Source organism: Manis javanica, chromosome 4 (assembly GCF_040802235.1).
Source record: "Manis javanica isolate MJ-LG chromosome 4, MJ_LKY, whole genome shotgun sequence".
Lineage (NCBI taxonomy): Eukaryota > Metazoa > Chordata > Mammalia > Pholidota > Manidae > Manis > Manis javanica.
The window spans coordinates 179,811,297-179,826,639 of NC_133159.1; the positions used below are offsets into that span (position 1 = coordinate 179,811,297).

At 59.8% G+C, this 15,343-nt stretch overlaps 2 protein-coding genes across 2 annotated transcripts; one reads left to right on the top strand and one right to left on the bottom strand.

The window, feature by feature from the left end:
* The first annotated feature begins 1,583 nt into the window (after window positions 1-1,583).
* On the top strand, window positions 1,584-7,365 carry TMEM235 (transmembrane protein 235). Its single transcript, XM_036996997.2, is given in 7 exon segments — window positions 1,584-1,664; window positions 1,887-2,047; window positions 2,492-2,574; window positions 3,505-3,701; window positions 4,099-4,294; window positions 7,100-7,127; window positions 7,129-7,365. Coding segments are annotated over 7 exon segments (957 nt in total). The 3' UTR covers window positions 7,340-7,365.
* Window positions 7,366-8,575: 1,210 nt separating this feature from the next.
* LOC108407803 (uncharacterized) lies at window positions 8,576-15,343 on the bottom strand. Its single transcript, XM_036997608.2, is given in 7 exon segments — window positions 8,576-10,102; window positions 10,344-10,356; window positions 10,358-10,479; window positions 11,165-11,350; window positions 11,757-11,845; window positions 12,428-12,511; window positions 13,995-15,343. Coding segments are annotated over 7 exon segments (1,167 nt in total). The 5' UTR covers window positions 14,197-15,343; the 3' UTR covers window positions 8,576-9,631.

Sequence of the window (15,343 nt, forward strand, 5' to 3'; positions counted from 1 at the left end):
GGCTTCCAAGAGGCCCTGACAGCCTGGGTATGGGCTCCGTGCTGGCCAAGTGGTTCACCAGTTATAAGTTGGTGAAAAGATTAATAATGGAAAATTATTCTTAGGTCATTCTAAGGCGGTACCTTTTCATAACTGGACTAGGGAATAATTTGGGTCCATCTCAAGGGAAGTAAGCTGGTAGAATTCATCAAAGTAGCCTCTCAAGACTGGCACCTATTGCCTAGGGAACAATCCAGCCAGTGGCTCTGATTGCACATCTGGGGTTTAAAATGCTGAATCAGGGCTTTAAAGCAGATGGGGTGTAGATTGCTAAGCTGGCCATCTACCCTGAAACATGGTGGGGCAGTATTGTCTCTTCCTCTATGGAGATGTGGAAACAGTGGCCTCGAACAGCACACTTCCCTGGCCCTGACAGCTGAATCTGCTCTGTTTAAGCTGTATGGGGGTGCAAAGGAGACTTTCAAACAAGCTCAGGCTGAGAGGCGGGGCGTCACTGGCGAGGAAGTGTGTGGAGCTTGCAGCCAAAAGGGGGCTTCTCAAGTTCTCTGTAAACCCAGTCAATTCCTACCCTAAACACACACAAAAGGAAGTTCTGACTGAACTGAAGTGGTATTGATCCTTGTGGGATAAATGTTAGAGTCCTTATCCACCCCTCTTTCCCAGCTGTCAGAGCTTGGGGCTGTTCTCCGGCTGAGGCCCTGCTGCATCCCACCTCCCCTCCTGCCTGCTGCGCTAGATACGTGGGTGCCACTCTCTGAGCACCTGTCTGCCTGCTGAATTCTTTCACCTTCTAGACCCAATGTTCCTGAGAGAGAAGGGCCACTGGCTGCCACCCTGCTTCCAGAGCAGGGGCTGGGGGCATGGCTGTCAGGCACTGAGGGCCCACAGGCCTGCTGCTTGCCCCAACCCAGCCATGGGTGCGGTGTACAAAGAGGGACTGCCCGCACAAAACCCGAGCAAGCCCCTGCCGGCGTGGCTGAACGCTGCTAAAGTATTGCTTGTTATCTTGCTATGGTGGCTTTTACTTCCTGACTAATCCTCAGACTGGGAAGAGCCTGGTAGAAAAGGGGCTGAAATAAAAAACACCGAAATGAGAGTCCTGGAATGAAACTTGGTGGAGAAGGGCCGCCCCAAGGATTTGGGTCCCAGCCTCCTACCCTGGCTCCGCTGGTTCTGCCGGTTCTGCCGGTTCTGCCCTGCCCCAGAGGCAGCAACAGATAGTGCGGGGATCCGAGACTGGACGTGGGACGGGCCCACCACGGCAGCCCCCGCCTGTCCCACCCATGTGCGTGGCAGCCTGCTCCTGGGTGGGACCCTTTGTGGCTCCTCTGCCTCTCACCCCACTAATGCCTGACCCCTGACCAAGACACTTCATGAGTGTTTCTGAGTGGTGGACAGCAGAGGCCCACCTTGCCCCATGGGCCATTTTTAATTAGGAGCCAGTCCCAAGCAAGACCTCTTCCTCCTGTAGCCTGCTTTCCAGCCTGCTTTGCCCACCCGTCGCACCTCGCTGGGTCCCTCTGCTTGGTCCTGGAGGCTGGCTAAGACCAGGCCAGTGGGGCTGCCCACCCCCACCCGCCGCCATGAGGCTGCCAGCCAGGACAGGGCGGCTGCTGCCTGCTGAGACCCTCCCGCCCCCCAACTTGGCCATTTGGGTTCAGAGGGTAAGCAAGTTCCCCGGGGTCTCACAGCCAGCTGCCCCTTGTTGGGGGACACTGGTATTTAAACCCAGGTCAGGGGACGTCTGTCTGTGGCCCAGGGACGACCCCTTTCCCCAAGGGCCGAGCGGATCTCCCTGAGCAGAATCAGTTTCCCTGCGAGCCAGAGGGCGGGAGGAAGGGGGCCGCTGTGCCCAGAGGGGCTTCAGGAACCGCCGCGCCCGCTAGCTTGCTAAGGCCCCCTGTCCTCGCACGCCCCCCCGACTCCCCACTCCCCGCGCACGGGTCCGGCCGGTCCGGTTGGGCGCGCTGCTGGGGGCCGCGGGGGCCCGCGACTACCGGTACCTCTCGGAGGCGGCGGGCGCGGGCGGCGGCCCGGGGCGCGCGGTGTAGGTACCGCGGCCGCCAGGCTCGGGGCACCAGCAGGACGGCAGCCCTACACCCGCTTCGCCTGGACTCCGGCCCCGCGCCCCTCCTTCCCAGGGCAGCATTTCCCTCTGGTGGGGGTGGGGGGTCTCTCGCACGCCTTCCCAAACTGGGCGGTGAGTCGGGGTGGACAGAGCGGCCCCCGAGGACCCGAGAGCCTGCGGAGCAGGAGCCCCGGGGCAGCGCCTGCCTTCACCTGTGTCAGCAGCGGTGGTGCATCGCTTGGTGGGGGGCCGCCACCCCGAGGCTCTCCGGCGCCCTCAGCCCCTCCCACTGGATGACCTCCAAGCCCTGGTTCGTCAGATGGGGAGGAAATGATGCTCCTCAGGATCCAGGCTGTGGGGTGGAGTGGGAGTCCTCCCCCGGGGAGTGCCCCCCAGCCTCCCCACCCCCATCCCCCACACTAGGGGGCACTCAGCTGTCTTCCTCAAGGAGGGGGCCCAGGTGCGGGGAGTGGAGGGCACCTGGAAACGCCACGGGTCTCATCCAGGTGAGCCGGAGTTGTTCCTTGATTACTGTCCCCAGGGTTTGGCCTGGCAGCCCCATTACCCTCTGCTCCCAGCAGGCAGAGCCCGGCTATGGGGCAAGGCCCCTGTGCCCCCCACACCTCTGTTGGCCTGATATGTGCCACCTGTGTTTCAAACCTGGCCAGGGTTTGCCAGGCTCAGGAGAAAGCAAGGTGTTCCTCAGCCAGGCCTGAGTGAGGGGTGGCCGCAGGCCGGGGGGCTCTCAGCTGCCTCCTCACCCAGCTGGGGCCACCTGGGTGGCTTCCCCTGCACAGGGGAGCAGTGGGGGCAGTGAGTGTGTGAGGGTGAATGTGGGCATGCATGTGAGTGCGAGTGTGTGTGTGATGTGAGCTTGCAGGTGTGCGTGAGTGTGAGCATGTCTGGCTGTGTATCAATATGAATGTGTGAGCACATGTCTGAGAATACAAGCAGTGTGTAGGTGACTGTGAGTGAGTGAACATGTGTGTGAGCCTGTGTACAGGTGAATGTGTGTGAACACCTGTGTGTGTGATATGAATGTGAGTGTGTGTGTCAGTGGCTTCTGGAGCAACAGACAGCTGTCTGTCATCCACTGGACAGACTGCCTAATGCTCCAAAGCCCTCGCATCTGGTGCATGTGTGCCCGTGGGCATGTGCATGTGTGGCAGTCAGAGAGCCCGTGCTGCAGGCACCTTTGTCCTGTCCTGGCAAGCCTGACCTCCCAGGGGGGGCATACTCGGGGAGCCGGGCCTGCGGGCAGCCTCTCCAGAGCATTTGCGGTTTTAGGCAGGCATCCGTGCGGGTGCTGCTTGTACATTACAAACACAGAATGAGAGGTCTTGCGCCCTCCAAGCCCATTTAGAGCCCCAGCTCTGAGTTCCAGGAGAGAATCTGATGGCCCCATGGCCACCGGTCAGTCCACTCAGCTCTGGCAGAGAGCAAGGGTGTGCCTCAGGCCTGCCTGCAGGACCACCCGTCTTGGAGAAGGAAACCCCAGAGGTGTCCAGCCCACCAGGCTTCACATCCTTTCCACTTTTTAGGGCAGAGCAGCTGTATCCCCTTGATTGACCCCTTTGCCAGCAAGAGCCTGGACTTTCCTACCTCTGTGCTGCCCCTCATCTGTGAGTCCTGGGTGAGGTCACCCTCTCTTCCCTAATTGCCAGGCAAGGTGGGATCAGGGCTCATCCTAGACCCAGAGGATGGCTTCCAGCCTAGCCCTGCCCTTGCCCAGAGGGCATTTCCGGACTACTTGAAAACTCCTGGGGCGGCCGCGGCCCCATGCTCTGCTGCTGGCTGGTAGCCACAGGCGCCTACTCCTGGCCTGTCCCGCCCCCCTGTACCCCTTCTGGGTTCTCCTTTATGTCTCCAAATGGGTCCTCCTGGTGGGCATCTCTACCTGGTGGGCTAGGGGGCCCTCAGTTGCTGCCCCAGAGAAGCTTGGTTGGTTGGAGAAGGGCCTGGGAAAGTCTCTCTCCTGGGCCTCAGGAAGCCTGTGCCAGGACAAGAGGTGGCCACTGACCCTCCCCAAGGAGACGTGTGCGACCTGCGGAGGTGGACCTGCTTTGGGGGAGGCCCGGGTCCCTGGCCGCACCCTGAGTGTCCCTCCTGGCAGCACTGCGCCGAGCCTCGTCCTTGCTGTGTGTGGCTGGGTCTGTGGCCTCCTCGGTTCCCTGGCCCAGAGCGTCCCTCTGCTGCTCTTCACCGGCTGCTACTACTTACTGGGGGGTGAGTCTCGGGGCCCTAGGGGCTGCAGGTCATGGGAGCAGGTGCTGCCTCTCCTGTCACCCTGTCCCCGACTCCCCTCTGGGCTGTGCTAGAGCCAGGCCCACCCTAGGGATTGGGCTGCAGCAGGCATAGGCACTCTGGGTGACACAGGGGCAGGGACAGAGCTTCCAGCTGTGAGACAAAGCAAGGGACGGGAGGAGCCCCAGGGTTGAGCTTCCAGGCACAGCGGGCACATGGTTCTGCAAGGCCAGCCTGGGACCTGACCTGCCGGGCCTGTTCCCTTCTCTCTCCTGGACTGTCCTGGTAAGGGAAGCAAAGGTGGCAGGGGCTTGGCAGGGGCCCCGTTATGATGGGGTAAGAAGAGGCCTCAGAGTTCTTGGCAGTGACCCCAACCCAAGCCCAGACTGTGACTAGTAACGGTTTATCAGCTGGCAATCATCCCGGCTGCGCCACACACTCCCAGGGGATCCTTCGGACGCTGTGCTGTGGGCACTCGGGTCCCAGCTGACACATCTGCGGAGTTGCCAAGGGCAGCAGGAAGCTGGTCCTAGAGCTCCCTTCACTGCTTTTTGGTGTCATCTGCCCCAGCCAGCCACCCAGTGCTCCCAGCTGCCAAGGCTGGCTGTCACTGACGGTGGGCTGGTGGCCCCTCGGGTCAGTCCTCAGTGGCCCCTGCTTTCTGGGCCAGGCCTGAGCAGTTTGGTGTCCTGACTCAGGGATGAGACCACTCTGGCCCTCCCAGGGGATGCTGGGCCCTTTGGGAGGCCTTGATCACCAGGGAGTAGGCGGGCCTGCCTGGCACCAAGAACCCCAGGAACCAGCAGCCTCGGGGTTTGGTTTAGAGAATGAAATCCGGAGAAATCCAAACGTCAGTTGTGGTCTGACCCCAAAGACCATCTGTGTGTGTCCAAAATTCAATTAATCAGATCTTAGGGAGACACTGAGATGAGTAACTGGGTGGGATTGTGACCGGGAAGCTTTAGGGTGACAAGAGACGTTGGCATGATCGGAACCATGGTGCTGGCCAGTGGGTTGGGGGAGGGTCCCTGCTCCGAGGGGGGGAGAAGCTGGGGGGCAGGCAGCTGACCTGGTTTTAAGAATACCCGCCTGTTGCCCTTGCTGGGGGTCCAGCCTGACTGCACGGCTGCTTTCCTCGCATGGCGGGTTCTCTGTGGAAGTCTCACTGTCAGGAGCCCCCGCAGGTGACCCCAGTGAGCCAGGGCTGGCGGATGAACCGGCTCTAGGGGAACGTCATGCCATGGGGACCTGCCTGAGGTCAGACCCTCCCGCCAGCGATGCCCCGCAGCCATCAGCATCGCAAGAAAGGGAGGGACACCGAGGGGTCCGGGATAACGCTGGCTGGAGGGGACGCCCTCCCCTGAGATGATGTGGGGGCAGATGGGCTCGGAGTGGTGGCTCGCCGCCTTTGCCCAGCTCGCCCACTCAAGGGAGCTGTTTGAGACAGCTTCCGGAGGTCTGAGGCTCGGGGAGTGGCCTGGCAGGAGCTGGACCCGTGTTCCCCATCGCAGGGAGAGTCTGGGGCTCCACGTACAGGACCCAGCTTGGGAGCTTACTAGGCACCCCTTACACCGGCAGAGCGGCAGGTCCTGCCCTCAGCCAGGCTGGACAGAGGCAGCTGGTGGCTTGGAGAGGAACTCAGCTGCTGGGACAGCCTGGGTGGTGGGGAGAGCAGTGACTTGGCCAGGAGCTCTGACCACTGCAGGCTGGGACAGACATCTCTGTTTCCGGGCCCCCAGCTGCATGAAAATTCCCCAAGGAAGGAAAGGTGTCTTCCAGTCCCGGAGTGCATTTCAGTTGACTCGGCTTCGTGGCCTCTTCCTGAAATGAGACCCTGACTCCTGCTGTGGCTCTGCCCAGCGCTAGGCTGGCGGCTGCCTGTCCGTCCTCCCACACACCCCCACTGCCACCCCCAGCCCGTTCCCATCTTTGATCAGGTGGGGAATCACAGAGGACCAGGGGGAGAGTCAGGGAATGTGGGGACCCTGGGGCTGTGCCCCTTCTTGAGACCCCAATGAGATCCAGACCTGGCCCTGAATGTCGGCTCGCTCAGCCTCCTGCCCTGGCTTGGCAGTGTCCAGAGGGACCCTGTGCACCCAGGAAGAGCTGTGGAGCCCTGCCTGACCCTCCCTGCTGTCAGCATCATGAGCAGCCGCTGGCATCAGCCTGCACCTGTGGGCCTGGGGGTGGCTGGTCCTGCGCCCAGGTGACAGGATGGTGTTCAAGGGCCCAGCTCTTTGCCTGGAACCACTGGACAAAGGGGCACCTGGCACCCTGCAGACTGAAGGAGGCGTGGAAGGGAGAGGGCTTTCGGGTCTGGGAAGGACAGTGGCGATGGGAGCTCCCCCTGAGGGCTTGAGACTTAGACCTGGGGCTGGGCAGAGGGCTTCTAGATGGTGAGGTACTCAGGCTAGGGCCAGAAGCGGGGAGGTGGTGGCCCAGTGAAGTGGGGAGAGGGAGCTTCGAGGAAGATGGGCCGGGTGGAGGTCAGGGGACTGGTTCAGGGTGCCAGGTCAGAGCTCTGGAGCCCTAGATGCCAGGAGAGGTGACTATTCACACATGTACACACGTGCACATGTATGTGGGGGGACCACATGTTGAGGGTGTAGGTGCTGCTGTTCTCACAGGGTCTTGTTTGGTCAGGCCCTGGGGCTTGGCGACTGAACAGGAGCCCCCATTCCCCGAAAGGCCAGCGGGCAGGGGCTGCCAAGACCATGTCTGCAGGACCACCTTGGCCAGGCACCCCCAGCAGGCAGACACACTGAATGGCAACCTGCACCCCTCCAGGTGCCCTGACCCTGGCAGGGGTCAGCATCCATCAGCTACTCACACCTGACCTTCACCGAGATGGTCCGCCAGTACGGCCTCCAGCGCGTGCAGGGCGTCCACATCAGCTTCGGCTGGTCCGCAGCCCTGGCCTGGGGCTCCTGCACCTCAGAGGCGCTGAGCAGTGTCCTTCTGCTCTCGGCAGCCGGAGCCCTCAGCCTGAGCCAGCGGCTGGGCACCTCCCACTCTGTGCTCATCTGAGGCATGGCAGACAGATAGTGGGGGACAGGGCCTCAGTTTCCCTTCACATCTCCTGGATGGGTCAGAGCCCAAAGGCCTGGCTGGGAGGGGGCTGCTGGGCGGTCCAGGTGCTGGCGGGGAGGAAGCTGGGGAGAGGGCCGAGTGCCCCTGGGATTTGCAGGTGCAGGGGAACGACATGCTGGGGGCACTCCACCCCGTCCTTGTCGGTGCAGCTGCCACTCCTTCAGGGCCCAGGCCTCCTGAGCTCCATACCTGTTTCTGGCAGCTTCCTAACTACATGCACCTGGGGTCTAAAACGTAACACTCTTAACTGAAGTCACCAGTTTACTCTTGCAAAGCCAGTCCTCCTGGAATTCCTACAGGCTTCTAAAACATGCACGTAATGGCTTATCTTTCTAAAGATAAAAAAAATGTTTAAGACACACACACAGTCATATCCATGCACACACATTTATACATGAATATATATGAAATATCCAAATATGTTAGTGGCGGTTATTCTTGGGTGATTTTTTAAAATAGATTTTGTATCGGTCTTCTGGTTGACCTCAGTTGACCTTCTGGTTGACGTTGGTCTTAACCACCAAGTCTGCCTTAATTACCCCAGGAGTTGCTCAAACTAAGATCCAATCCCAAATCATTTACAGTAAAGACGTTCTTTTTTATTATTAAGGTATCATTGATATGCACTCTAATGAAGGTTTCACATGAAAAACAATGTGGTTACTACATTCACCCATATTATCGAGTCCCTCCAAACCCCAAAGCAGTCACTGTCCATCAGTGTAGCAAGATGCCACAGATTCACTATGTGCCTTCTCTGTGCTACACTGTCTTCCCTGTGATCCCCCACACATGTGCACCAATCATAATACCCCTCAATCCCCATCTCCCTCCCTCCCCAGCATCCTTCCCTGCCCCCTCCCCTTTGGTAACCACTAGTCCCTTCTTGGAGTCTCTGAGTCTGCTGCTGTTTTGTTCCTTCAGTTTTGCTTCATTGTTATGCTCCACAAATGAGGGAAATAATTTGGCACTTGTCTTTCTCCGCCTGGCTTATTTCACTGAGCATAATGTCCTCCAGCTTCATCTGTGTTGTTGCAAGTGGTAGGATTTGTTTCTCTCTTATGGCTGAGTAGTATTCCATTGTGTATATGTACCACATCCTCTTTATCCATTCATCTACTGATGGACACTTAGGTTGCTTCCATATCTTGGCTATTGTAAATAGTGCTGCGATAAACAGAGGTGCATTAAAGACATGTTCTTTTGTAAGAATAAAATTTTATTTCTTAAGAGGAAAATCTATATTAGATGACTGCAAAATAAAGTGCCACCCTCTCATGCCACAACACTCGTCACCATCCAATGAGGATGTCCCTTTCTGATGTCCTCTCCTGCTTCCTCCCCCACGGCCCTGAACACAGGATGCTCTCATTGGCGGTGTGGCTCTGAGCAAGTGGCTTGGAGCATTTTCCCCTTTTGTGGGCTGGGAGCCTCCTGGGCTGTGGTGGGGACCACACCTGTCCCTGGATGCTTGGATACCCTGTCCCCGACACAGGAGGCACCCAGGGCTTGCTGAACAAGCACAGGTGGAAGGTTTCACCCTAAGTTTGGGAAGTAAAGGGGTCCAAGGAGACAAGGGGATAAAGGCGTTTTATAGCCTCGCCTCCCACGTGCTCCCTTGGGACACCTCCATTCCCCACCTGGATCCCAGCCAGGGCGCAAGGTCCTGTCACCCTGTCCTCAGGGCCCCAGCTGCGTCAGCATGAAGGCCCACTTCCTCAGCGCCAGCTCGGTGTCCTGTGCCGAGATGTTGCGGTGCCACACAGTGTGCGCTGACCGCTCTGTCTAGGGGAGCAGCAGCACACACATGGCGTGGCCGGTCTGGGCCACCTCCTCAGCGCTCACGGTCTGCAGGCGCTGGCACAGCTCCTCAGGTGGCATCCCATCCACCTGCACCATCACCATGTTCGTCTCCACGGCAGGGAGTTCCACGGAACAGATGGGGGACACCAGCTCCTGCAGCCCTGGGCCCAGGTCCCGCCGTGAGCACAGCCCCATCCCAGGACCCTGCCTGTCCCCATCATCCTGCCCTGTCATCCCAGGAAAGGCACTGGGCAGCCCAGCTGTAGTGGGAGAGAAGAGGGACCCTGAATCCCGACATGGCCTTTGGAGTCACACAGACTTGGCTCTGCTACTTTGTAGCTGTGTGACCTTGGACAAATCAGTTAATCTCTCTGGGCGTGTTTCCTCTTCGGTAAAGGAGGGACAGCACAGGGTTGTTTCAGCGATTCAGTAATGGATGTAAAGAGCCAGGTTGGAGGCTCCACTCCGCCAGATCTTGCAGAGAGTAAGAATCACTGACCCCGCTGTGCACACGCCAGTCTGGGTCACCGCCGAGTGTGGTCCAGCGGAGCACCCTGACTGCCTGGGCCCCACCCCTGGAGGCTCAGCGGCTCGCCTTCCTGCTTTAGAGTTGGAAGGATGTGTACTTCCTGGGGATACAGGCCCTGCTACGGAGACCCCCAAGACAGAAAGAGGATGAGGGCGGGCGGCTGTGGGCGAGGCACCCTTGGCGAATCTCTGGGCCTTCTGGTGGTCCCTCTGCAGCGCCTGCTCAGCGTCAGCCAGTCCCACCAAGGCAGCTGCAGCCAGCACCCCTGCCTGGTGCATCCCCCTGCCCAGGGCTTTCCGGAGATGCCAGGCTTCTTCAATGAAGTGCTTGGGTCCCCCAATCAGGGTCCCCGCTGGTGCACCCAGGCCCTGGGAAGAAGAAAGGAGAGTCCTGCCTGCCGGCCCCAGGGGTGCATCTCTGTCCTTGGGTGTAGGGGAGGGGTGTGTGAAGGGCACAGGGAAGCACACACACTGGCCCTATCTGGAGAGGGGATATAGGGGTCCAGGGCCAGTGGCTGCCAGCAAAGGAACTCAGGAACCCAACTCTGCCTCCTGCTGTGGGCACCCCCACCCTCCTGTGTCTGGGGGGGCAGCCCAGCAGCCTTCCCACCTTGGAGAAACAGAGACACAGAGTCGCAGTGCTCCACGAAGCAGGCAGGGGGCACGTGCAGAGCCACCGAGGCGCTCAGCAGCTGGGGTCCGTCCAGGTGGACGCGGACCCCACGGCTCTGGGCCAGGAGGTGCACCTGGGGCGAAGTGCAGACAGTGGTCGGAGGGGCCAGGCTCGGAGCAGGGGCAGAGGGTGGTTCTGCCCAAGGCCACCAGCCCGGCTCCTGGACGAGCCACAGGGGGCTGCAGTCAGGAGAGCTGGCTGGTGACTGACATGGCCACCTGGGACCTAGGAAACCGCTTGTGCTGCGGAGCCTGGGTACTGTCCTGTTGTGGGGACTGAAGATAAACGTTTTCTCACATTTATGATGGGCTCACTGTGGGCCAGTGCTCACTGTGGTCCAAGCCATAAACACGTCATCTGGTTTGAGCTGCACCACAGCTCCGTGAGGGAGATGTCCTCAGGCCCGTTTCACAGGCAAGGGCTGGGTCTGGAGCGTTAGTGCTGGAGTTCCCATGCCAGTGAGCAGTGGGGCTCAGCACCGGCACACTGCTGGTAAGGCCCGGGCGCCAGCTGGCGCTTCTCTGGGGCTCGGCGCCTTGGCTTGTCTCTGCTCTTTTGTGGGAAGTGTGGGTACTAGGGGCAAATAATTTCCTTTGTATCAGCCTAAGACCACACGTGTCCCTCCTACAGCAGTTCTGGTGACTATTGGGCACCCCAGTGTGTATCAGAGCAGAGTGAATTCCAGGAGGGGACAGAGGGGGTGCACAGGAAGCTGGGAGCTGGCTGGTGGTGGGGCACAGTGGTAGGGCTGGGCCTACCTGGCGTAGGTAGTTGATGGGTAGGACCCGGCCCCCTGAACTGCTGTGGGTGTTCTCCAGACAAACGAGCTCACAGACTGTGTGGCAGGGGCTCCCAAGGCCCCGTGTGACCATCCTCTCCAGCTCAGCCAGGTCCAGGGTGCTGTGGGGCAGGTCTGGGAGGGGGTGGGAGTGCACCCCCACGTTCTGCAGGTACAAGGGCAATGGAGAATCAGGTCTAGGCGTCCAGCGGCAGCCCCTACCTCTGTCCTGTCTGCTCCTCCCTAGCCTTCCCCCTGTGCTGTGGGCTTGGGCACAGACATCCCAGCTAAGGAGGGGGAGCAAAGGTTCTGAGTTCTCCAGAGATGGTGTCTGCCCACCCTAGGCGCCTGGTGCTCTGGGTTCCCACTAGGGGGCAGCAGGGTACCAAGCAAGGCCAGTGTCCCAGCAGCTGGCATGAGCACAGATGCCCCCTTATGGTCGATCTGGGCAACGGCTCTCCTTCCCATCTTCCTGCAGAGTCCACCATCCCAGGCATTTCTCCCCTCTGCAGGCAAACACCAAAAGTGCTGAGCACCCAGCACGGCCCCAGTGAGGGGTGCGGGGTCCTTACCTGAGCCACCCCACCCTGCTTGTAGATGTGGAGGTGGCTCTCCTGCCCAAGGAGGAGCTGGGAGCCCCGGCGCCGGCAGTGACACATCACTGGCATAGACGGGTAGAGGGCAGTGTTGGTACCAAGTCCCACGGGGCCCATGCCCGCAACCCCAGCCCGAGCTCCCTTCCTCCCCAGGTCTAACACGCCCATCCTGCGAGTTGCCAGGCCTGCACAGCATCTTTTGCACAGGGAAGCCAGCCACAACACTGCCCTTTGGGGACAAGCAGCCAGGGGCACAGACATCAGTTGGCCACCACAGGAAACAGAAGGCACATGCACATTGGGAAACCAGAGTTTAATAAAGGGACAATTTACAAAGGTGTGGCAGCATGTAGGGGAATCATGAGGGACAGTGCAGGACCCCCAGGCTGGAAGGGGTGAGAAGAGGATGTGGTTATAGGAACCTGGAGACAGGGCAGTGTGGAGAGGGCTGCCTGCCTGGCCCAGGGAGAACCTGCAAGGAGGAAGCTGGGGGACGGGCATGAGCACGCTGACCTCACTCTCCACCCTTCCCTCATCTCCCACCAGGGGCCCCCAGGCAGCTCTGCTCAGGACGAGGCTGATAGTGCCGCAGCCCCCCAGCACCTAGGGACGCACGGAGCGAGGACCTGGAGCCACCCCTCGCTCACCAGAGATGAGGTTGGCCATGGTGTTGGTGGGCACAAACAAAGTCTGCTCCACCCCCAGCAGCGTGGCAGCCCTTTTCTGCAGCTCTGAGCAGGGGGGAAAGAAGGAGCGCAGGGAGGCTCCGTCAACAATGGCGCTTGCTCACAGCCACTTTTCAAAGTGTTCTTGTGTTACAATCATGAGCCCATGTCTACATGCGGGCACTTTGCCCAAGGCTGTGGGGGGGACAGAAGCCCAGGCCCACCAGCTGCAGGCTGTGGTCCTGGTGACCACAAATCCAGGTCCAGACGTCCCTCATCAACATTCTGTGCCACCTTGTCCTGGGCCACAGTCTCCCCCCACATTGAAACTTTGTGGTTTGAACCCCCCCAGACCCCACACCTGTCTCACTTCCTTTCCCATCAGCCCCTTGCAGGTGGGGCCCTGCGGTTTATTTGCTGACTTCCTCTCCCAGAACAGGACGGGAGCCTTCAGAAGCAGAGGCTCTGGGGGGCTGGAGGGGAGTGGGCCTTCTGGCTCCTGCTTTAAAGCCTGCTCCCCTCTACCTGTGGTATCAAGCCTGAAGTCTTCAGCATGGCATTCAAGGCTGGCAGAATCTGGCCTCCACTTCCCTGTCCAGGGACAGGAGTGTCTCCTGCATGCCACGCTCCAGCCACATTTCCTGTCTGTATCCTGAGGGTCATTCTCACTGCCTTGTGAGCCAGCACTCCCTTCCCTTCCAGGGTACTCCACTCCCTGTTTAAGAGAGCTCCTCTGCAAAGTCCCTATTCCCTGAGAGTCCCACACCTCCTCAGCCCTCAGTCCCCAAATCACTCTCTGGCACTGTCCCCACCCCAAAGGCAGTGTCTACGCATCAGGCTGCCTGCTGAGCAGTGGGCTCAGGGTCTTTGAAGTTCCAGGCAACAGTGGGTGTCCACTGGATGCATGATTAGCTCCAGTCACTACTTGACCCCACAGACAGGCCCTCAGGGCAACCTTGTGGCTTATGTGTGGCACAGTTAAGAGTCGTGCACACCCCAGCAAGAGCATTGGTTCACTATGGCAGCAACCCTCAACCCAGGGTGGGGGTGCCAGTCACCGCATCTTGAAAGCACTTTAGAGGCCTCTCCTTGGGAGATGCACCCTGGGGAGAAACCCCTTTTCTAGATGGGTTTTGTTTGTCTTTGTGTGGGAAGGCAGTGGGTGCAGGACAATAGCTGTAGGTTTCAGAGCGAGAAGACCTTGGTTTAAATCTTGCTTTGCCATTTATGGTATGGGACCTTGAGCACTTCGCTTAGCATCTCAGAGCCCCACTGCAAGATGGGGTAACACTCACATCTTCCAGCACTTGGGCAGCACAAATCACCTGGTGGTGCTGTTATCATGCAGATTTTGGCTCATCAGGTCCGTGTGGGACCCGAGAATCTGCATTTCGAACAAGCCTGCAGGTGATGGGCCGGACTGTGCAGCGACCTGCAGCTGAACCGCCACCCCTGTGCCCGGGGCCACCTCTCCCGCCAGCACCACGGACAGCGCCCTGGGGTCGCTGCGACGACCCCTGGCTCCAGCCTGCCTGCACGTCGGGCTCACCGCGGACGGTGGGGTCCTCGCCGTAGTCGTCGTCCCCCACGACCGCCTCGGCCATGGAGCGCCTCATGGCCGGCCCGGGCTTGGTCATCGTGTCGCTGCGCAGGTCCACCACGTGCGTGGGGACCCCCGACTGGCTCCCAGATCCCCGCATCCAGAGGGCCCCGTGTCGCTGGGCCGCGGCCCGGGCCAGTCCTCGGAGCATGGCGGGGCAGCGCCCTGTCCCCCACCCCGACCCTTCCGGCGAGGGCTACCGGGAGCGGCGGGACTTCACTGACCTCGGCTACGGCTGACCGGGGCCCGCGGCATGCTGGGAGTTGTAGTTCGGGATTCGTCGTGGCCGGCGCAACGCGGAACGAACGTAGGGCCCCTCGGCATGCTGGGAGTTGTAGTTCTGGCTTCGTCGCGGCGAGCACGCCGCCAGGCCCCAAAGTGGGAGAGGTAGGGTTCCGCCACTGAAGAAACCCAGCCGTGTAGGCTTTACAGAGCACACGCTCATGTGGTTCTGCCGTGTGCTGTCCCAGGACACTGTCCCAGGTACTTTGCAAATGTTAGCACATCAGCTCTGGGAGACAAGTATGTTATCATCTCTGTTTTGCAGATGGGGAAACAGGCGCACCAAAATGAATAAACTGCCTAAGGTCACTTGGTGAGGAAGTGGTCGAGCCCAGCTGTCTCCAGAGCCCAGCTCTGAACCACTCTGTTATGCCGTCCCTAAAAAGTAGCTTCCCATCATTTACTTTGTTCAGTACTGATTTGTTGAGCACCTGCTGTGTGTCAGGCATTGTCTGGGTGACAGGCAGAGGGACACTGAGATGGTGCAATTGGTCCGAGCCTCTGATTTTGCAGGGCCTGATGGGAGGCCGACTTGGCAGAGCACAGAGATTCTCTCCCCCGTATCACTGCTCCCCCTGAGGGACAGTGTGGGGTAGCAGTGACTCAGGTCCCCACTTACCAAGTGGCAGCTTTGCACAAGCCATTTAGCCTCTGTGTATGCCTCAGTCTCCCTAACTGTGAAATGGGCTATTTTGAGGATTTGATGGCTTAATGCGTTTAGTGCTGACCTTGGTGCCTGGCAGGCAGTATGAGGTGTGAGTGTTCACTCTCTTAGGCTGTTGCAGTTGTCATCGATCTTGGTCACAGCCCAGGGCCCCAGGGCTTCGTGCTGCTGCTGTGGGGTGCACCCCGACTCAGCCTGGACTGGGCCCTTCACAGTGACCTTCCCTCGCCCAGGGAGGACAGGCCTCCACGTGAGTGACAGGCCCTACTCGGTGGCTCCCTTCCTGGAGTGAGGCTGCGATGTCTGCACCCCATGGGAGGATATGGGCCCCAGTGGAGAGAAGCTCACCAGA